This window comes from Melozone crissalis, unplaced genomic scaffold (genome assembly GCF_028551555.1).
Source record: "Melozone crissalis strain CALT ecotype California unplaced genomic scaffold, PUWL_Pcris_2 ptg000068l_1, whole genome shotgun sequence".
NCBI lineage: Eukaryota > Metazoa > Chordata > Aves > Passeriformes > Passerellidae > Melozone > Melozone crissalis.
In genome coordinates, this window is record NW_026535846.1 from 14815461 (window position 1) to 14838968 (window position 23508).

The 23508-nt window shown below is 39.3% G+C and overlaps 1 protein-coding gene across 1 annotated transcript; it reads left to right on the plus strand.

Moving 5' to 3' along the window:
- Positions 1-2288: 2288 nt before the first annotated feature.
- On the plus strand, positions 2289-23481 carry RADX (RPA1 related single stranded DNA binding protein, X-linked). The gene is made up of 15 exons (XM_054289758.1): positions 2289-2925; positions 4084-4226; positions 4969-5161; positions 8242-8350; positions 8480-8571; positions 8666-8788; positions 9917-10015; positions 10563-10730; positions 11219-11379; positions 11794-11987; positions 13020-13088; positions 17937-18016; positions 18472-18765; positions 19916-20098; positions 20513-23481. The coding sequence occupies exons 1-15, from the start codon at positions 2289-2291 to the stop codon at positions 20656-20658; spliced, it is 2691 nt and encodes an 896-aa protein (XP_054145733.1). The 3' UTR covers positions 20659-23481.
- Positions 23482-23508: the final 27 nt, after the last annotated feature.

Here is a 23508-nt window from a genome sequence, read left to right on the forward strand (position 1 = left end):
TGTTGTTGTTGTTTAAAACTTGTTGACACACTGACAGCAAGAGATTTAGCCTTGTTCCAGTTTTGAAATTGGTGTGTTAGCTGGACCTCTGCTGGTGAGAAAGAAGGCAGTAGGAGCAAGTTCCTAAGAGAAGGAGCAATCTTATATCTGAACCTGCAATGCACACAGATTTATCCAGTATAAAGTATTGACTCTGCTATCAGTCCCCATCAGTCCATTACCACTCCACAAAAGCTTCAGCTTCAATGAATGAAACCCCAGTGACCCACAATAAAAATGGCAACAAATGCACATGTAACAATAGCCTGTGTATAAGTTTCTTATGCAAATCCCATCATGAGCACAGACAAAAGTGGAGATAAGCTGGGGGCGTTCCAGAGATTTCATCATTATACCCACATGTTATTTAATAACTAAAAAAAAATGCACACCATAAATATACATTGTGTGTGATGTGAAATCACATCCTGTGCAAGATCATTTGTTCATTTTTGTAAACTGTAAATGCCATTTTATCAGTTCACACAAGTCATGTTTACTGGGGAAGAAAAGACACCCTGTGGAAGTTTTACCCAATACTTAGCTTCAACATAACACAAATGACTCATTTGTTTTAAACTTTCTCACTGAGGAATGCACTGTGATTATCATAAAATCCATAGTGTCATATCATCCCTAGAGAATTCTAAAGGCCAGCAAAAGCTTGTGCTTTATACCCCTTTGTCTAGTTTTTTTCAGTCTATTTTAAATGATTCAGGTGACAGGTTTTCCAATTTCCCCACAGCAAATGCTCCACAGTAACAAAGGCAGTAGACCAAGGATACAGCTGTGCTCAGGCTGGAGGAACTGCTCTGGCCCAGCACCTGAGCCAGCTCTGCCTAAGCTGCAGCCACACTTCTGGGTTTCCAGACTGGAAATCCAGAAATGTGGATCTGGACCAGTGACACTATAAAGACTGGAAGTTGCTACTCTTCCTGGCCTTTTTTTTTCTCCCCTCTCCTCACTCTGTCCTGCTGGAATAGCTGGGGTGGGCAGGGATCTCTGGAAAACATCAAGTCCAAGCCCCCTGTGAAAGCAGGGTCATGCAGAGCAGGATCTCATCCAGACAGCTCCTGAGTATCTCCAGAGGAGACTCCACAACCTCTCTGGGCAGCCTGTTCCAGTTTCAGCTGATTTACCTGCCTAGGGTTAGGGTTAGGGTTTCTTAAGCAGAAAGCCCCGAGCTCCAGGCACACTGCAGCTGCTTCTGCCCTCAAAAGAAAATTTTCCTCCTATTCAGATGGAACTCTTTGTGTCTTAGTTTGTGCCTGTTGCCCCTTATCCTGTCACTGAGCACCACTTGTTCCCGTTCTCTTGAAACCTGTTTTTCAGATATTTGTGGGCATTGATAAAATCCCCTCTCAATCTTGTAATTCTCTGGTTTCAACAGGCTCAACTCCCTCCACCTTTCCTCATAAGAGGTGCTTCCTCCACTAGAAAAAAAATACAGGCACTGATAAAATATCAAAGTTCTTGATCTCAGTAAGCTTTCACAGGACTACTTATGAGATCAATGAAAGTGTCCCAATGGCAGCGCATTTGGAACCAGATGGTCTTTAAGGTCCCTTCCAACCCAAACCATTCTTTGATTCTATGGTGTGATAAAGAAGTGGGTAGTTGCAGTGGGACAAGAATCAATAATAATATAAATCTCACACACTTAGGAACCACTAGCAAGAATTCCTTCTGAAGATGGGAGCAAGAACAAGACCCAGTAGACTGTTTCAATGGCAAAATGATTACGATCACACTGCAACTATATAAAAGAGAAATACAATATTAGGAGCAGGCACAAGCCTCTCGCAGTTGGGAACACACTGATGGTAAGGAAGAAGCCATGACGAGCGCTGTTGAGCCAGGAACAGGTGCGGCAGGGAGGCAGGGACCGAGGCGATGCTTGCCGGTCAGGGCCTCTGTCCCTCCGACGGGGCGCTGGGAGCACCTGCGCCCGGTCACCGCCACAGCCACCGGCGAGCGAGCACGGGAACAGCCGCGGCCCCGGCCTGGCGGAGGAACACCCGCGGCCGCCTCTCCCACCGCTTCCCCGGGCCTCAGCTCCGTCCCTGCTCCCGGGCCGAGTCCCTGTCTCTGTCTCCTCCCCGGCTGTCGCTGTCGCTGTCCCCTCCCCGGCCGCCGCGTCCCTGTTGCTGTCCCCGCCCCGCCCCCGGCCGTTGGAGGTTTGAAAGGCGCGCGCCCGCCCGCCCCGCCCCGCGCGCGCGCGCCACGGGGGCGGCGCCCTGCGCTCAGCCATGACAGCGGGAAGCCGCGGCCGGCCCCGGCAGCGCCCCGGAGCGCGGCTCTCGCCCGGGAGCGGCGGCCAGGGCGCTGTCATGCAGGACCCTGCCCCGGAATGCGCCGAGGAGAACCGGGCGGCGGCCTCGGCGGAGGGCGGCGGGGCCTTCTGCCTGCAGAGGGTGTTCGACATGGTGCAGCGCTCCTCGCAGCTGAGCGCGGCGCCCGCGGAGCCGCTGGCCGTGACGGTGGTGGCGGTGGAGCGGTACCTGGCGCAGGCGCCGCCCGCCGCCCCCCGCCAGTACTGGTACGACCTGACGCTGGCGGACGGCGCGGGCTGGTACCGCTGCCACCTCGCGCCGCGCCTCAACGGGCTGGTGCAGCGCGCGCGCCTGCGGCCGGGGACGCGCCTCCGCCTGACGCGCTGCTCGTTCCGCTACGACGAGAGGCGCCTGAACCGCGGCTTCTTCTGCCTGGAGGGGCTGGAGCGGGACGGGGGCACCGGCACCGCCGCGGGCACCCCGCCCGACGGGCACCGCCCGCACCAGCCCCTCCGCGGGGACAATAGGCACTACCTGCCGCTCTGGAACAACGAGGATCCCTATGGAGACGTGTGGGTACGGGACAGGCCCCCGGTGCAGGTGGATGTGGACGGTAAGCGCGGAGGAGGCGGCTGTAGGGGTGCGGCAAGGACGCCCTGAGGGAGGGGACGGTGCCGTGTGTGTGGGGCGGCGGAGCTGGGGAAGGGTCGGGAGCACAAGTCCCGAGAGGGAGCTGAGGCGGCCTTGTCGCTCTCTACAGTCACCTGACAGCAGGGTGTAGCCAGCTGGGCTCGGGCTCATTTCCCAGGCAACCAGCGGCAGTGCAAGGGCACATAGTCTTAAGCGAAAGCTTAGCTTGCACATAAGCAAGAGTTGTTCACAGAAAGGGTGATTAAACATTGGAACAGTCTGCCCGGGGAGGTGATGGAGTTACCGTCCCTAGAAGTGTTGAAGGCAAGACTGGATGTGGCACTTGTTGCCATGGCCTGTCTGACAGGGTGGTGTTTGGTCATAGGTTGGACTCGGTGATTTTAGGGGTGTTTTCCAACCTGATTGATTCTGTGATTGCTTGTGCAGCTGGGCTGAGCTTCCTGGTCTCCTCCAGCTGTGTTTGGCCTCACTAGGAATGTGCCACTTGTGTCACAGTTCACCTGCTCCTGTGGGAAAAACCTCTTCCCTGGGAAGATGGTGAGGCACAGGCACAGGTATCCCAGAGTTGTCAACCTGTGGATACTTCACCCCTGGAAGCGTTTAGGACCAGCTTGGATGGGGCTCTGAGCAACCTGGTGTGAGCTGCGTGTCCCTCCCATGGCAGAGTATTGGATCGAGCTGACCCCTTTGAACCCAACCCCTTCTGTGATTCTTTGTTGCTTTGAGAGAGTTTTTTAAACTCTACAAACATTGACTGAAGAGATGTAGCTGTGGTGTTTGTGCCCAGTCTCCTGAGGTGCCAAAAACACTGGATGCAGTGGTAGTCTTGTGTCTGGTCTGTGGGGCAGGATGCTCACGCTTAGAAGCTGCCACCCAACTGACAACTCTTCTGTGTCATTTAAAATGTGTCTCAATTAAAAAGAAGAGCAAAACTATGCTGTGTACAGATAGTTCATAACAGAATTTTATTGGTGAATGATATCAGCAGATGAGCCTTGTTAAATGTTAGAAACATTAATAAAATACATGTAACCTCCTGCCTCTTTACTCCTGAAAACTTAGACGTTTGATCATGAATGCTCTTTTTTGGTTTTTTCTTTTCCCCTCCCCTTAACCTTAGTCTCCAAACTGACTAATCTTGGTCATCTGGAAATGACATGGAGAAGCAGAGTGCATTTCCATCCACTTCTTGTGAGAATCCTGCACAAATCTAGACTAAAGTACTATGGAAAACCAGAGAAAAAAATGGATATGCCTTATCAGGTAAAGAGGGATAAATGCATAGGTTAACACTCAGATTTCTGTAGGATATTTGAAAATAATTTTTCCTATATAGTAAGCACATAAAGTTATTTTATAGCTATTTTATATGGAAAATGCTGCCTTTACAAAAATGTTGAGCTCTCTAGAGCTGAGTTTTCAAATGCTGAGTTTTATGATCATATATTTACAAACTTTAGTGGATGAATTTCAGTTACTATAGTTCATTTGAGCTTTTTGTGAAGAAAAGGATACTTTGAGGTGTTAGTAGTTTAACAGCCTAAACATTTCTGGTCTCTGTGCTTTGAAAATTGGACTTAGTATATCCTGTCAAAAAAAAAAGCACTATATTTAAATTATTTCTAGGCCCTGATTCTGTCATCTGTTGACTTTCAGATAGATTATTTTACTGTAAAATTCTTAATGATTTTTCTAATACATTTAACTTGTGATATTTTTGTGTTGAACTTCTTGGAAAAGGAGACTGGAGGTGTGGTGGGTTAATTTAAAAATCTTTTTTAACTGCTTAGTTATCTGCTCCGTTTCAGATTCAGCATTTGCCCAGGTTAAAAATTGGGAATTTTTTCCACTCTTAGTATTCAGTACAAGTTCTGGAACATCTTCTGTATCCATTTCTAACAAGAGAACTCATTTATGAGTCAAGTACTCGTGCATTATCCAAAATAAATACCTAGCAGAATGATAATAAATGTGATGACTGTAGATTGTCTCTTTTTTTCTTCAGGCTTACTTTGAAGTTGCTGATGGCTCAGGCATGATGTCAATGGTTTTGTGGAATTCTCTGTGTCCTGAATGGTATCACAGCATGAAGGTTGGCACAGTGCTGCTCCTTGCCAAGTATGCCATCAAATCCAGTTACCCGTTTAAAACACACCCCACCCCAGGGGATTCACAGATGAAGAGATTTGCTACAATTGGTTAAGTATTGCAGAAACCCATTTTGAGTCTATAAAATACAGTTGTGCAAAGTAGTTCTCCATAGAAATAAAATAGAAAGTGATCCATTGCTGAGACTAATCGATAAGGTATAAATCCTTAATTAGTACTTCTGAAAGGTGTCTGAGCTTCCAGGTTCTTGCTCTTCCTTGTTTATATTGAATCATGTCTACACAGTTTGCTGCCAAATTTAGTTAAACCCTTTACTTAAAAAATAAAAAAGAATCTCTGATATCAGGAGCAGAGATTATAAGGATAGGCCTCTAGTAATGATTTTTATCTGATTCTACTTCCTGCTTAACACACATATCACTTGTACACTGCACACATCTTTTTCCAGGTCATTGAAGGACATTATCACTTCATCTGACTTTAGATTTTATACTGTCAAGGCCCAGAGTATCTGCACAGCTCCACAGAATAAAAAGTTACACTGATGACTTCTGTGTGCTGAAAGAGCATCACTGTGGGAGTGTGCATGAAGAATATTCCTTGGCTATAAAAAAGCATTGTCTTACTTGCCAGTTGTTTAGTGTGGCAGATACTCTTTGAGCTATGCTACAAAAATACAAGTCCTGCAATATAACAGTAATGGCCTTTTCAAACTGGATTTGATCAACTTTGGGGTTGTTTTCTCTCTTCCTTCACTCTGTATGAGCTCTTTCCCATTTTGTGCTTGTATACTCAGAACAAAATGACAGCCAGCATTCAGGAAATTCAAGTAACTTCTTGGAACAATATGCATGTTGGTGAAGGGTGATGTATGTATCACTTATTGACAATGACAGTTTCCTAATGGAGTCAGGAAACAGTGCATGAAAAGAAGCTACAAAAAGTTAGCTACAGTGCACAAAAAGAAGCAATGTTTTCACTGCCAGAAGCAATATCTTCCCTGACTGATAAATATTTGCATTTAAACCAGATTTCAGTGTCTGAAGTATTTTTGATGGCTTGGCAGGAGATAGAAATGTTTAGCTAGGAATGGAAGTTTGTGAGGGAAGGTGATGACAACTACAAGCCAACCCTGAAAACAATTATGATTGCCACAAACCTTTCTATGCAAAGAAGACAGAGTAAAATATGCCATCTGAGGTGACTTTCTCTATGTGCAAATATCTGCATTTTCATGCATTTCTGCACTTCTGATTTCTTACAAGAATCTTTGGGGTAGGAATGGTAACAAAGAGATCAAAATGGCCAATTCAGCAACTGGGCTGTAAAGGGTAATTGCTCTGTGATGGAAGAACTAGAAGTCATTCCATTGGAGAGCACCATGGTGCACAGATAAACTGCAGAAACTGTAAATCTTTGGTTCATAGAAAAGTATGTACAGAATCTCAGTTCTTTGCACAAAGGTGAGAATTTTGTGTTAATATGAGTTCACATATTCCCATGATGCATGGATGGAGGGTATGACCATATTCATATAAGAACAGTCACAAGAAAACAGAATATCCAGAAAAAATTCTAGAGCATATGTAAGATGGACTTTTTGCAACTTCCATTGCATGAGGTTTTTTTTCTTTTTTTTTGTTCAGATGAAGTGAAATTATTACCTCACTAAATACCTCTGTGTATGCCCAATGTGGGGCAATATTTCAGGTTTCAATTACACTAAATCACAAAAGTAACAATTACTTTTTCCTTCATTTATTTTAAATTTGTAATGCCATCAAATCCCAACTTTCCAGTGTGTCCTGAGAACCACACACCTGTGAATATTGTACAGTGTATCTGGAGAATTATCAATTCGCCAGTGTTAAAAGGTTTCCAGATGGAGAGTTCTGCAAGGTGCTGTGCTTCAGGCACATCCCTCAACTGCTGTGCAGGGAGCTCTGCATTGCTGGCCCCTGTTTGCAGCTGCAGCATTGTGGGACTTGCTGAGAGGTGCCATTTCACAGCCTAAAACCTTTGGAACTTAGTACCAATGCCTTGAATTGCACTGCCAGGCAGTGTGCTTATTTCAGATTCACGCAGCAGTGGATTTGTGTGGCACTGATGACAGCCTTTGTGTAATCCTGACCTGAGTGTATGACTTTCATTTAATCTCAAAATAATGAAACAATTGAGAGATGGTTTTGATGCATGGGAAAGTTTTGTTTCAGGAATTTTCGTGGCAATGCTGTCCTAAACAACCATATGCAAAACCACCACAGTTCTCTGAATGCATTTCTAGAAAGCAGAAGCCTAGAGAGCATTCCTAAGTAGAGGCTCTGACTTGAAGTAGAACACCTTCCAAATGTTGCACTGTCAGGGTGAGGCACCAGATATGGTTACATAAACAGTTGTATGTGTTATTTATATCTACTTAATTTCTTCCCTGGGTGCATTTTTTGAATAATCCCTTACTCAAACCCAAGAACCTGATCAGAATCTGTCTTTTATATACCAGCAAGATTTGTCCTGTTATGAGACTACAAAGTACTGCCTTGTATATTCTAGAAGCTGAAGCCACTATTCCTGTATTTTTTAATCTGGTTGAGGAACACCTTGCTTGCCCCAGTGCTCCACCATGTTTGTAATTTAGCATCAAAACAGTCTGAGAAATAAAATGTTCAAGTGCTATAGAATAGGCATGGGAAGACATGGTGTTTTCCTCTATGGCCAAGGTGTATTTCTGTCCTATTGAACTGGCATCAAATATGGAAATTCTCATGCACCAGTTCTGTTTTACTTCATTGTCTGCACATCAGTTTCAGACCTCACTGGCATTTGACAGCAAAGCTAGTGTAAAAAGTACTTTGTGTCTAATCAGAATGGTTGGATTAGTTCCTGTTAAAATACTGCCTGGATTGTACCAGTTGGCTCTCGTAGGCAGTTGGAGAGTTTAACATTACTCACATGATAAAATTGCTTTGTTGTACCTGAATTCTTATTTTATTTTGATGAAAACCTGAACTCAGAGAAATTGATGAATGATTTCACAAAGTCAGAATATTTAAGAAACTTTACCCCGGTTTCTTTATAGGTTGTTGATACCTTTGTTATATCATTATTATAACAATGATGATGATGATAATTTGTATTTATGCCATAAATATTACTTTTTTTTCTTTGTCAGAAATTTGCCTCAATGTTCGGGATCCTCCGACTGAAATAAGTATTATTCCAGAAGAAATGGTTAAGCCAGAGTGGGGATTACCTGAAGTTAAATATAGGTTTATCACAAGGTAAATAGAATTTTGTTGGCTATCAAGCTGGAATTTAAATTACACTACCTTACAGTGAATGTTAATTGGAAATGCTTTTTGCAGAGGTTCTGAGAAAGCTTACCCAGCTTTCTTCTATTTTGCTTTTAGGTCAGAGCTGGATGACTTACCGCACAATCATTCCTGTGATGTTATTGGTCTTGTGACATTTGTAGGAAGGGCTGAGCGAGCCAGAAAAAGAGGTTTTTCTATAAATATGACTTTCAGAACTTCTCAAATAGTTTCTAAATTTCTAAGTAAATGCTTATACATTTTTCTTAATATTTGTTTATCTAGAACACAGTGAAGACTTCTGGCTGTATCGTTGGGCACATGCCATCGATGGGACCTCAGAACAACCGTTCATACTGGAATTATTTGCAACTTCTCAGCCAGATGTGTTTGAGCATATTCATCCAAGTATTCATCTCTCTATAACACTAATAATTATTCTTAATGTTTTTCTAGTTCATTGTGAATTTCTAATTCTGAGATTAGTTGCCACTGAATAAAAAATGCCACAATTTATCTCATCTCCTCAAGCAGAAGATAGTGGATCAGAAATTAAAATTTAAGAATAAAAAATAGCTTAAATATTTGAAACCCTTACAAATTGCAGTCTGTCAGTTAGCATAAACAGTTAGATGGGCTGCTCTGATCTCCTTCATTTCAGATGTTTCTGTGAAGAAGAACCTAGGCAACATCTCTTGCATCAGAGGCAATTAAAGGCAGCAGCTGGTCAAATCTCTTATTCCTCTTGACCTGCAAATATCTGCTTTTTTTACAGACAGGAATAATTTAAGAGGATTGAATGAAGAGAGAGGTGAAAGTGGAAAAACTTCATTTCTTTGGAACAGTGTTTTTTGCCCAAACAGCAATCATCACCCAGCTGTGTTAGTTATCACACATGAGCTAAGACTAATAAATTTTAAACTAGGGAATCCTTAATGAAGGATTTTAAAAGAGCTTTAAATATTTCTTCTTGCCTTCTTTCTCTTCTCCTCCAAGCACTCATTCTTTTTTTAACACTGGTTGGTGTTGATATGCATATTTTTATCATTTGATGCAGCACCAGCTGCACAATCCTGCTTAGATTATGGCTGCATTCATCTTGAGTGTTCTGGGGAAGTGGGAAGGAATGACATTCCAGTGTTTAACTGAGATACTAACCAAAGAGTAAGTTTGAGCTCTGTTTAGAAGTTTTGCAGTGGCATGCCATAATTTCTCATGATTTTATACTTTTTATCCTTTAGAAACACAGCTATCTAATACCAATATTTATACTATTTGTTTCAATAATATCCTACCTGATGAAGTATCTCATGTTTCAGTTGTAATATCTGTGCTGAAATTAAATTCAAGATTTAATTACATGTCCATATGGTAATTTATAATGGAGACTCAAAACCTTTGTGAAACATTTGAAGGGTCAAGAACTAAATTGCCTTGTTTAGAGGACTTAATAAAATCAATCCAGTGTGTGTCAATCTTGCTATTCTAAAATCAATGAACTGTCAGGAAAAAAAAATGAAGTGTTTTTTTCTCCAGTGACATACTTGGTGTGCACACAGATGAGAGTGATGACTGAGAATCCTTCCAGGACAGTTTACCTTACAACTTCAAATGAAAGTCAAATATTCATTAAAGGTAACTTAAACTACTTCTAGTTTGATGTAGTTCTCATGTTGTTTCTTTGGAAAGGGTATTTTCATTTTACAGCACAATCAATCAGTACTGACTATGATGTAATAAGGAAACATCACTGCAGAAGACAAGAAGGCGAATGGCATTTTTGTAAGACATTAAAATGGATTTATCTCTAAAAAGTATTTCTAGGTTAAGACACATGTTTACTAATTCTTTCAAGCTGTTAATATTTTGATAGGGTAGCAATTGTGGTTACCACTTACTTAAAATATTAAAAAACACTTGCAGCTTTCCTATTCTAGGAGCTTTTTTGCTAGTTGTTTTGGTTTTTTCTGTTATTTAACGTTTGACATTCAGTGTCAAATGCAAGTGTAGTCAAGGAATTCAAGGTACTCATTTGTGAAACACTCTTGACAAAAGACATCTTTTGTATTCTCAAGATTTTCTTAATTTGCTTTTTCTAGGTAGTGTTCAGGGGAGTTTCAAAATGAGAACAAATGTCAGTTGCCTGCTTTGGTTTTGATATCTGATTATTTTGTCTTAAAAGGGTGGCACAAGGGCCAGCCATACACCAAGGATGCCAAAGTGAAAAACTTCATTCAGTGGATGGAATCTCAAAGTGAAGCTGATCAAATAAAGAAAACTGTCATCGGTGGCTATTACCCTTTTCCACGACCTCCTGATAGCTTTTTGAAATATTGTAAAAACAATGAAGGTATCACATATTAAATATCTTTAGATTTGTGGCCTTTCCAGTCAGTCTTACTCCAAGAAAACTTCCTTTTGTGACTAAATGTTTCATAGGCTAAATCCTCACCTCACAGAAAATATTGCACTGCTAGCTGCAGGAGAATTGTAGAAGCTGAGCTGAGCTACACATATACCCAGAAGTTTTACTCTGAATATTCTGCTACATCAAAATTAAAAATAGTTATTCTGAAGGCTACATTGAACTGGAAATTTCACCTGAAACAGAAATTGTGGTGGCTGACAATGCATACTAACAGATGCTTATGCACAAAAAAGATTTATCGTTTTAATTTTTTTCCATGTGATGTGGATAACTAAAAAGTTTAGAATTCTTTAAAAGCATAAGTTTAAATCAATTTAATATTTAGTAAATCTTCTCTTTAGTCTTGTGTTCAGAGATTCTGGTATTATATGACTCTAAAACTTGATTGTGGAAATTATTTTTTTTTGCAGTTGAATCAGTTTTGAAACCCATAGGTGAAATAGGGAAAGAGATTGAAGACCTGCACTACAGAGAACACAAGCGAATTGCTGTTCAGGGCATAATCAGTGCCATAAGATACATCAGCTGTAGCAGTGCAGCTGAAGAAGCCCCAGGAGGGGACCTGGTCCAGGTATGGGGTGTGACAGATAATGCCAAAGCAGCTGTGATTGTCATTAGAATGGAGAATTTTGCATATGAGTTCAGAATCTCATTACATTGTCTCTTAATCTGATTTTTGAGAGCAATATTTTAAAAAGTGATGATTCAGTGCTTCTCTGAATGTGTTTTGGCAGTCCTCTGTAAAACTTCTATCTGTTTCAAAGTTACTAGTTTGACTGATCACCTCGTGTAAATTGGAGTGTGGGAGAGGCAACTGCTGCAACATGCTCACTTGTCACCTTCTAGACAGAATTTACCTTATTAATATGATTAGAATATCATTTCTGCTAGATGTAAGGTGACTGTCTGAAATTTGCAAGTTTTTGAGTTGGAAGAAGTAGCTTTAAGTGCATTGAAATTCTTAAACAATTAACTGTTGTTGCAGAAAGATGCCTCTCAGTCTCTTGGAAGTTCTTCTGTGTCCAAAGAAGACTCTGTTGACAAGGGAAAACATGAAGGAGTTCAGTCTTTTCTGGGGCCACCCTGCACTCCTGGGGAGCATCAGCACCAAGCTCCGCTGTCAAAAAGGAGTTCAGGCAAGAGAAGGACACCACGCAGATTCAGAAGAGATGCAGAACAGTAAGATCTCTTCATTAATATGTGGTGGATCTTCTAAAAACTGCTTTCAGAAATTAAGCCAGAGCCCAGGCTGTAGAAAATAATAAGAGAGCTTTAAAAGCATATATAGTTTAATCTTTGAAATGTAATTATGTACTTTTCCTGGCATCAGGTGATGGCAGTTACACTATTCATGCTAATGAAGGATTAATTAAAGTAGGTTTGTGGTGCTCTCTTCTGATTAATTTTTATACTGTTTTCTTATTAAGCTCACAGATTTGAGATAAAAGTAGTTAATACTTGAACCAAATGTAGTTTAGTGACATAGCTGTGGAACAAACAACAGTTACAGTGATGTGAGGAAGTCAGACATCTTGGCTGAAAATGCAGAATCAGGTATACCTGTTCCTTCATTTCAAACACACCTTATTTTTGATTTCTGGGCAATGGGGTAGTGCATGTAGCTGTAACTTGCTGTCAGAAAGGAAAGTAGATAGTGGTCATGTGCTAACCTAAGGGCTCAAAATAACTTTTAATTTGTTTGATACAGCTGTGTTAAATTCTGGAGTAAAGTAACTGCTTGTATAAGACTGCTGTTTGTTGCAACACTCGTGTAAAATCTAGTACAGCCATACTCACTACTGGAGCCTGGTGTACACTTTGACAGATGGAAAGTTTCAAAAGTCAGGCCAGTCACATCTGGATTTTTTGCAGTGGATTTCTCATACTATAAAGGGTATATTTTTCTTCTTTACTTTTCACATTCATAAGTCATAATGTGTGAAGAGAGTGGATATTTAGTATATTTTGAGGGGAAATGAAATAATATAATTAGCATTGAATGAACATTTAGTATTATGAAAACCTTGGTAAATAGAAGTTCCGTCTTGGCAGTGTTATAGCAAATTTAGTGGATTCTTTTCCATATGAAAACTTCCAGCGTTTGAGTGTCTTAGTTTAGTTCTGCCTGAAAGAAAAACATCAAAGTTCTTTGCTTTGTGAATTTCCATTTAAATAGATACTGAACAGTAATGGTGAATTTCCTACTTTAAGGGGAGGTACATCTGTTACTCCTGTATCATCTCACCCCTATTTTACACGGACTGTAAGAAGAAAACTTGGGTAAGTCATGTGAAATTAATTGTGTTGAATAATTGCAATAATCAAACAAAAATACTCCAAGTAAAAGTTTTACAGATCAGGAGTCTCTAAGGATGCAAATTGAAAGAACAGATCAGGTAGAGTTTCATGTTTTCTATTCACTCATCTGCACTCACTCTAAATATATCTGAAACATAATTTTGGGCATGTTATTAAAAATCTTCTATTGCTACTACTTCTGCTAAGGGAATATATAATAACAGAGGTTCATCATGGTAATGAATGGATTTTCTGGTGGTGGCTGAGCTGTGCGTTTTTCTTGATGCTGCAGAGGTGTAAGTATAGTTGTCCCTGGGAAGCCACTCCCCTGCTCCTTTCACTCCCCAGCATTCAGGTGTTACATAACTCAGCTTGGATCCAGAGGAGGTGGGGTTTTTTTGAAGTCCACATAGGAGTTTCAAACCCAGAGCCCTGTCAAGTCTGGAACCTACTGAAATAATTACAAAAGTGAAATTATTAAGAAAACTGAGTGAATGCTTTTATTTGTTAACCAGGGGCTAGAATCTGCTTTCCTATGAGCATTTTAAGGGCCATAAATTCTTGTCACTTGTTCCAGGCAGAACATGAGCAACTTGAATGTTTGAACTCCTTGGTGTCAGTAATTTAGGATGTTTGCGTATTTTGGCAGTGATCTGGATTTAGGTCATGACTACAGATATGGCTCATTGCCTTTTTGGTTTACTTTTAGCATCTCTTCCTTTTCCCTTTCTTCCTTTCCTAAACCCAAGAATTACAGTGCTAGGAATAGGGCAACAAAGTTTTTGACCATTCTGCAGTGTTGCTCCCCTACCAGCATGCCTGTTTTCTTGAAACACATTTACTGGAAGCTAATTTGCAACAGCTTTTTCTCTGGGATAAATAAGGCTCTTTTGAACCCATGTGTTGTTTCCTGGTCCTTTTGGTAGAAACTGCATTTTCTAGGAGAAGTTATTACCTAACTTTGCAGCTGATTCATTAAAAACATCACCTGGCTTTAGGTTCTGCAGGTGGTGCAGGACTTTGCAGGGACTTGTGGTACAAATCCATACGAAAATCAGGAGATTTTCCTTGACTGTAAGGAATCTTGTTTTCTTTTGCTTGCTGAGAAATGTTCCTCTTTTTCCAGGGTGGGGGGAGGATGGGAAGAATGTCTTCTCCCCATTTCTTATAGGTGAAGCCAGAAGTTAAGGCATGTTTACTTTGTTCTCTGCTTTTCTCAATCTGCTACTCTCCTCGCTACCTGTGTGTCCACTCTATGCCTTTAGTGCTAGAACCTCAGCTAAAGGAGGAGAAAGGCTGTGTTGGATTATGGAAAGCTGTTTCACTCTATATAATTAAAAGGTAACTCGTGTATTTCTGTAACTACCTATAGAATTGTGCTGAATTCTCCAAATTGCCAAAAAAAATAGAAAGTTAGCTGACATACTTTAAAATTGCATTGATTTCTGTTCCTTAGATATAGAAGAATGTCAGCTCTCACTGAAATACTTTAATATATTGATGAAATAACAATAGTAGTTTTAACAAACTTCACATATTTCAGAGAAAATTCTGAGTTGGGCCCACAAGTATCATTGAATCCAATAGTAGAGTTATATTTCAAAGTACATACTCTAACTTAAACTATTCAGCATCAAGTGTTTTGTATGTTATTTTCAGCATGCAGTTTCATGTCTGGGTTTTTAAGCAGTAAGAGCTTGAGTTTTTTTATTGACAGCTACAGTTCCTGCATTTCTGAGGTAACTTACTTGATTTTTAAGAGTTTCAGAAACAAAGCAAATGGGTAATTTAGTGTTATTGTTCATTTTTATATCCTTGCTAGTAAAGATCTTCCACATAATGGTACTTCTAAGAATTTAATGTACTCCAAAGTAATTTAATTTATAGAGAATGAAGTGATGGTGAATGAGGAAAGATCAGGAATTTCAGACAGGATTATTTGTATGTGGAAGTGAAAAAAGCTCAGTAGTTTTCTTAGAATTTTAATCTTTGTAAATTTAGTGTGTTGCCATAGAATTGCTGCACTACATGCTCCCTCTCCATACTGCATGAAGTAAACTTGTTTGCATGCTTCTGTCCTTGTAGTTTCACTTCTGTATTTTTTGTCACGTAGACCCTTTTATATTTTTTCCTTCCTGTGGATGTGACAGCAAGGGAATGGGGACTCTGTAATTTAGGGAAATTCATCTTGAGGTTTGTATGACCGAAAGTTTCACACCATGTGATGTTTCCTTCGCAACTCTTTTTCACATAAATCAGAACTTGTCAGGGAAAAATTAGTAGATACTAAAAATCAATTTGTGTAGACTTACCAAGTTCTCATAGAAGGCTTTTTGGTCTCTATGTTACTTGCTGTGGTAGATGTGTTTATCACAATGGTGTCAGACCAGTTCATTTCAAGCCAGTCTATAAAAAAGTTTTACCAGTTTTATCAGTGAGTGAGATGTTTTCTTGTATTGCTTTGAGGCACTTTACTTCCTTGCATTGTTTGGGCATAGCTGTGAGTCATAAGTTTTGGGTTTTTTTTAATTTCATTTATCACATTTAGTCTCAGTGCTTGGGAAATAGGTGTGAAGCATGGGACATGCTTACTTTCCCAATAGTTTCTGAAAATACTGATCTGCCATATATTTTGATTGATGTTATTTTTGATGACAATACTTTAAAATAAAATGACTGACAAATTGAGTATCAATGTATCTGAAAATAGTGAAGAAAGGATTTTTTAAGTGGACATCTGTGAAAAGGGGGGTCTGCAGAGTGCAGGCTGGAAACAGCAAATCTGGCAGGGCACAAGTTCTCCTAAAGCTGGCTTGGGTAAAATAGGCTGTGGGTGTTTTGGTGTACAACAGCAGGAGCACATTGCAGTAAGTGGGTTTGGGTGGCCTCAGGTGCATTGCAGACATGGTGGTTCACTCACAAAGAAGCACCTGGATGTATTAAAGACAAGTAGTTTCCCTTACAAGCCTTGCTCAAGTTAGGCTGTCCACGCCTCCAGCACAAAGCAGGCCTGGAGGAATAATGTGTTGGGCAGGTAGAAATTATCCCAGCTACAGATCTGTGAAAGAAGTGGGGAAAAATCATGACAAGTTTTCTTTGGATTTTCCTGAGGATCTGCTTGCTTTAAATCAGAGCCCATTCACTTCTAAATCTAGACAATTTTAAAAGAAAAGAACCCATGATGTCCACTTTCCACAATATCTACTTGTCAGCAGTAGGACTTGGTTTAATCCTCTGCTTTAATGAGGAGAGAGGTTGTTGTGTATCTAACTTGACATGTTGGTTTCTGAGCAAGCCTTTCTTAACACTGTGCTGGGGTTTCATTTTATGTTTGACAGGTCCAAATCTCAAAAGTGAAAATTAATTTTGTGGGCAGTAATTTCACAGGTTGTACTGCTTAAGTGAGGATTGTTTTGTGCCTAGATTTGGACATCACAAGGAGGTCACTTCAGAGGTGATAAATCCATGATGGGAGTGTATTTCTTAAAATATACTTTCATACTCAAAACCCATAGTGCATTTCCTTTTATCTTTTCACTAGATACTATTTTAGATGTTTTCCCTTTGTTAGGAAATATTGCCATGAAAATTTCAAGATACACCCTAGTATGAAATAGAAAAAATATTTTTAAAACCTGCAAATACTTATGAAATTTAATATCAATACAATATGCTGTAAATAGCATGTTCATCTTTGATTCCTTTTTTACTGTCTGTATCTTGCCATTATTATTAACTACTTTGATGGTCAGGAATTTTAATGGTGCCTTAACAAAGTCTTACCTGTTTCAGTTGTTTGTGATGCAAGATAATCAAGATAGTCCTTTCCCTAAGTTTTTTCAGACATCACAGTGGGTTTTATTCTAATAAGAGGAGAAAGAAGAAAGGAATACATGGGTCTAAGAGCTTATGTTTGCTTGCAGAGTGCCTCTTATGTTTTTCTCCTGCATAATATCCTAGGTAATTTATTGATAAAGAATAGTTTGTACCATTAATTCAAAACTTTATGATTAAAAAAAGGCTTAACAAATACCTAGTTTGCTTCATTGAACTGATCATTACAACTGGACAGTATGTCCACAGGAAAACAGAGATTTGTCATTTCTGTCGTTTTGGATTCTGGAGTGGTGGCATGGCTCCGTTCGTGCTGTGTTTCTGGGTGCTGGAGGGGATGGCAGGGCAGTGCAGCCGCATGCTGAGCGCGAGGTTTGCCATCGAGTCGCTGTCGGTCACCTGTCGGTCACCTGTGTTTGGCCGTGTCACACGTGGTGTTTCCGCCCGGTGCCGGTAGAGGGCAGCAGACACCGCTGCCAGTGTCGAACCCTTCCCGTCTGTTTCCCAAAGCCAGGAATCAGCCAGTCCTGAGCTCTGCTGAGCTGATTTACTGAGCACAAGTAAATTGTTTTTACTTGTTGTGTCCAGCTGCTGTGTACAACTGTCACAATAAGGAATCATTAATAAGGAATAATGATTCCTTATTAATTATTACCTTTTTTTAATCATAAAGTTTTGAATTAATGGTAAGAAACTTTTCTTTGCCAAGAAATTACCTAGGATATTATGCAGGAGAAAAACATAAGAGGCACTCTGCAAGCAAACATAAGCTCTTAGGCCCATGTATTCCTTTCTTCTTTCTCCTCTTATTAGAATAAAACCCACTGTGATGTCTGAAAAAACTTAGGGAAAGGACTATCTTGATTATCATTTATCACTGTCTGTCATTTATCATTTATTACAAGTCTGTCTTTTGCTGCATAGAGTTTGAGTTAATTAGGTTTAAGGTAAATAAATATATGTATGCATATACACACTATAATTTTCTTTTTATAGCTTAGATGAATATCAGCATGGACATTCTGTGCAAGATAAAAATGGACAGGCTGTGTCAGACAGTTTGCAGTGTTGCACAGGTATGTTGCTAATAGTTGTTATATTAACCTTAGGAGGCTTAAGACTACTTTTCTTCAGGTCCAAACCAGGCAACAAAGATATCCTTATGACCTTTGTTAAGACAGTTCCTCTGTACATCTGGTTTGCATCAGCCTCTGGGGAACCACTGTAGCAATGTATTATGAATGTCATTTTACTCAATGTTCCCTGCTGCCTTCTAAGGGATGGCTGAAAGGACAGCATTGGATTGTTTCCCATTATGGACAATAAATTCTCAGTCTATCTTTATAGAAGTTTTAAGTTAGGTTAGTATCTCAGAAGCAATTTATAGCATAAGACCTCACATTTTCTCATAGCTCTTTTAATTTCTGCCATGTGTTCGTAATTGAAATGTTCTGATGAAAATTGTTTCTTATTTAACAGAGGAGTGATACAATTATATAAGCAACTAAATGTTTTTCTGTGCTTATAATAGAGCAAGAAGGAGTCAATAATATAGCTGAAACTGAAGAGCCTGGGAGAACTTGTGGTTCCTGGCAGAGTGAGCTGTGGGCACAAGTGAAAGACAAGTTAATGAATTATTTTCATCACAGCAAAATTTTCCCAGAAAGTATCCCACGTAAATTTGATTATGTGCACAAAGACTTACTTATGCAACAGTACAACCTTCATGCAGCAGTGCACCAGCCAACAGAAGCCAGAACAGATAAAAACATCAATGAATTTAAAAGTGCTATTGGCCTTGGATATTATGAAGTGACAGTTCTGGGTAAGTAGCTTGCAGTGTAAAAAAGGTTAAGCAAGAGCAATATAAGTTCATCAGAAATTGAATGGATTTCTCTAAGGGAATCAATTGATTCTGAGTATTTCCTGAGGTTTGAAAAATTATTGACATTTTAGATTTTTGTTAGAGTCCCCATTTAGGGTAAATTTTATTCTCATTAAACATAGTTTTCAATGAAATGCCTGAATATCTTATTTGTAGGAACACTTTTTGTATAATTTCAGTTTTTGGCATAATCTTACGAGTGTTATTTGAGGAATGTGTGTAGTCCTTAAACTATTGGTTGTTTCAGTTAGGAATAGGTCCTGATGTAATCAGGCAAATTAATAAATTGCACTTGCCAGCTAACTTTCTGCTGGAGAGTTGTTTATCAGAAACAAATCTGTGTTCTTAAAAAGACAACTATAAATGCTTCTTTTCAACATTATTCTCATTGAGTTGATTTTTTCAATGCCTTCTTTCCATGGCAGAAAATGAAAAGCTGTATTTTAGCCATACTCATTAACTGCTCCATGCTGCTTCTGGTTAACATGAAGCACCAGTTGATTGTTTTTTATTTATTAAAATATAAATATGCAAGTTGATGTGTATCTGTTTGCTAGCTTTATTGGGGGTTATTAAGTTTGATTTTGTTTTCCCTTTAAAAAGGGACAGAAATTGCCTTGATTAACAGTGCTCATGTTAAGTTCCCGTAATTTAAAGATTTTCATTATTTGCTAAGGGACATTTGCAGAGAATATTTGAAGTCATTGGAATCCTGAGACTGACAATACAATATTGAAGATGAAAGTAACACTGTATTGCACACTTTACTGGTTATAAAGTTAATTTCTCTGCATTTGCAGATAAAGTTAAAAGGAGGATGAAATGGCTTCCAAGGTTTAATGTTTTCTGAACTATCAGCATTTTTAGCCTTAAACCATAGTATTTCATAACATCATATCAATTTGAATGTGCTTGTGCATAATTTTATGTAGAGACATATTTTTAGACATTAATTATTAACTAATGGACAAAAGATGTAAATAAAAATCAGTTCAGTGGTTTGTTTAAAAAAAAAGAGAAGTGGTGCACAAAGTTGCTGATGGGCTGAATATGAAGTTTTCTGCTGACATAAAATATTTTTCTTCAACAGGTATAAACCATGATATAGCAATAGATGTTGCTTTTCTTCCACTGTTTTGCCCTGACAATCCCCACTTGTTTCAACTGCAAGACATTCAGAATGATACATTATTTTCTTGTATGAGTTGTATCTCTGCATGCCAGCAGAAGGCCACCAGCAGTGGGAGGCTTGGTGACACGTTTCCTGTTTCAGGTGAGGCTGCCTTTCACTGATGTTACTCATTTATCATTTCTTGGTTTATCTGACAGTGCAAGAGTTAATCCTCTGTAGAAATCTCTGGTGTAGATCAGACAATGTTCACCTCTTCAGTGAGAGATGTGAATTCTATTTCACCACCTTTAGTAAATTGCTGTAATACTGAACTTTCAAGGCAGTTTTTGCTGGAGCTGTTCTTATCCTCTGAAAACAGTATTTTAATATCCAAACTACAAACTCATATCTAATTCTGATTCTGTCATTTCTAGTGATGGAATTTATGAATAAAATTTTTCACTGAAAGAAAGTTGAACATTATTGTATGGAGAACATTTTCAATTCTGTACACCTTTTTATTCTGGACAGAGTATACAGCAAATACCTTTTAAAACCACCTTTCTTAACTTCTAGATGAAATTGTAAAAGCAGCGAAGGAGCTCGATGGCAAACATGTTATCTGCATCTTGGACATGTGTCACTTGGGTGATGACAAGGTGGAAGTGTTTCTGAACAAAGTCTACAAGACAGTGGAACCAGGTGTGCTTGACCCAGTGTAACTTAATAACTTAATTTTCAAATGTATGTGGTTCAAAAGGAGGGAAATAAAATTGCTGTAACTTGAATGCACCCTCTATACATTGCACTTTTCTAGAACTAGTAGACACAAATATAAAATCATGATTCTTAGGGCAGTTGTAGTGGTCATCTGTGTAACTGGGGAGGACAATTGTTGCCTTTATTTTTCAGACTTGAAACAGATTAGACGATATCTTGCTCACTGATGTTCAAGAAGGATGAATAGGCAGTACAGTGAGCTGATCATTTGGCAGGATACCAAGGACTCAAAGTGATTGTCAGCTGCCTTTCTTGGCCTGTGCACAAACATACCAAGGAAATGTACATATCTGGGTGAGAACTGGGAAGAGAGGCAAGCTTCCCTAATATTTAAGGCAGTGTTTGCAAAAGAATTAACAGGCTGTGATAAGAATTTTGGCTGGAAATTAGAATAATTTTGAGGATTAGAATTTTGATGTTCTGTGGGGATCTTTGTTAGTGAAAGCTACCAGAGGCAGCCTAACTGCTCTTTAGGCTTGAAGCTTTCTGTGAAAGGGATTAAATACCATGGTGCCTTTAGTACCATGATCCAGGAAACCACTTCCAGTTCTTCTCACCTGAGCAAGGTCAGGTGCTCTTTTTATATGTCTGCTTTTGTACACAGAGTATTAGGTATTGAGTATAGCATCCAAACATTTTTGACATATTTTATTCATTAATACGAGTATTGAAATATTTTTTTAAAGAATTTTTTTATTGGAACTTGCTTTGAGCTTTGCAAGAGAAAGCTGCCTTTAAGAAGTGCTAATTATGGCAGGATATACAGTTTGCCACATCATTTCTAGGTGTGTTCTGAGAACATTAAGTTCAGCCAATATGAGAAGCTGCTACTTCCACAAAAGCAAAGGACTGGAAAATTCTGCCAACTTTTTGCCTGTACTGAGGAGCAACTGGCTCCTGCTGGTCCAGAATCAAGTAGCACATTTTTACCTCTGTTAAACAGTCTCAAATCACTTGAGGAACTGGATTCTTACAAAATTATTTTCAAGCAGGAGCTCTTTGCAATTTGACTACTTGTCCATTTGAAATGCTGCTTTCAATTCAATTCTTTGAGAAGAAAGAATTACGGAGACTTGCCAGGTAAATTGTATCATTATTGACCAAAGCCCACAGAGTTAATTTATAGGAACAGATAAATTCTTAGGTACATTTTAGCAGCCTGTTGGTAATTGGAGATTACCTCTTTCAAGTAGTAGTTGTCACTTGTCTGCCCTGGGGGCAGTGGACTTTGTCCTCCAGTACTTAAAGTCTGTACCCTATCTTCAGTTAATGGTAATTTGACAGAGAAATGTAATTGATTTTGTTACATACAAGTTCACAGACAACTTCAGATAAAAAATCATGAAATTATTAAACTATTGTGTCTTTCTAGTGTAGTTTACAGTTTAAAAATATATTAAGAAGAATAGTTTAACTTAAATTGCACTGTAACTAAAAGAAAATGAAATGTGACTGTATTGTATCTGTCTATTTAATATGAATCAGAAGTATTAGTTCTGGAGCAATGTTTGTTAAGTCATGCCTTTCAGAGTACCCACAGAGGGCAAAATGCAAAGATACCAACCCAAGAAGAGCAGGGTGTTGCTTGCAGTATTATTTGTGTCATTGTTCTGTTTATGGGTATGTGAAGGTGAGAGGCCATTGCTCTGGATTGAGTGACACAGTGCTTCATGTTCCAAACTGAGCCATGCTGACTGTGCCAGCCAATGTTTTTTATTTACATATACTTCAGATGGAAGTCTAATTTTAATGAAACTCTTCTTTATTAAGGCAATTTTAAAGGAATTATGTTTGTCATCACAAAAGGACTGATGTGGCTGAATTGTCACAGAGCCACATTAGTGAGATGGTCCAGACACCTTCCTTCACCCCATGCCACAGAAATGGAGCCAAAGGCTGTTTGTGGCATTGCACTGCTTAGCACCCTTTCAATATAAAGCATTAATATTTCATCCTATATGTTGGGACTGCCTAACTCTAAAGGAAATATCTGAATTGTTTGGAATATAGATAATGTTTTAAAACATTAAAGGATGTGATTTTACTTAAGTGTTTGAAATTTTTCATGGCAAAGGAGAGGTACTTACTCTTACAGATTGGGGTGCCAGTATTGAAAGCACAGGATTTGTGTGCAGTTGGTGAACATCCTATGCCTGTAGTAGACTTGGAATTTTACTACTTTGGATCATTCTGTAGAGTCACCATCCTACTAACTTACACTGGACTTAACATGTGGAGTTCAGTGGCTGAAGTGCTGCAGTGTTATTGTGATTCTGCCACTCTGCCTGTCTCCCTCCTTCCTGCCAATCCAGCACTGTCAGACTGGAGCAAGGGTTCTCAGCAAAGAAACCACTTGCTGTTTTACTTCTTTCAGTATTTATTAACACAAGTGTAAAAACAAATTGATTTTTGGTGTTGAGTCTGTCAAAATGATAGTTTCGCCATGTTAAGCAAAGATACAGAGTCATTACTCCTGCAAAATGGCAAAGGGCTCACCTTTATTGCTGCTGTGTATTGCTACTGCTAGGGGTAAAATAAGATCAGAACCTGTTTCTTTACTGTGGAAGGTGAACCTGACCAAAGAACTTTAAAACCTCACATGTGCATGTTTCTTGTGTTTCAGCATTAATTTCAAAGAAGGAAGGAAGGTAGAGCATATGTAGGTAGTGGTACTTTTGAATGTATAAAAGTTCCTAAGTCATAAATCATGAAAATAATACTAATTTTGAATTAATGTGATGTAGAAGTTGTGCAACATTGAAAAGAAGAGAATATAAATAAACAAATTTATA

Bases quoted from the DNA above. Each gene is read 5' to 3' on its own strand.
- RADX (XM_054289758.1), top strand. From the start codon at position 2,289: ATGACAGCGGGAAGCCGCGGCCGGCCCCGGCAGCGCCCCGGAGCGCGG. The intron at 8,351-8,479 runs GTAAATAGAATT...TTTTGCTTTTAG, and splicing joins AAATATAGGTTTATCACAAG to GTCAGAGCTGGATGACTTAC. The intron at 10,731-11,218 runs GTATCACATATT...TTTTTTTTGCAG, and splicing joins ATATTGTAAAAACAATGAAG to TTGAATCAGTTTTGAAACCC.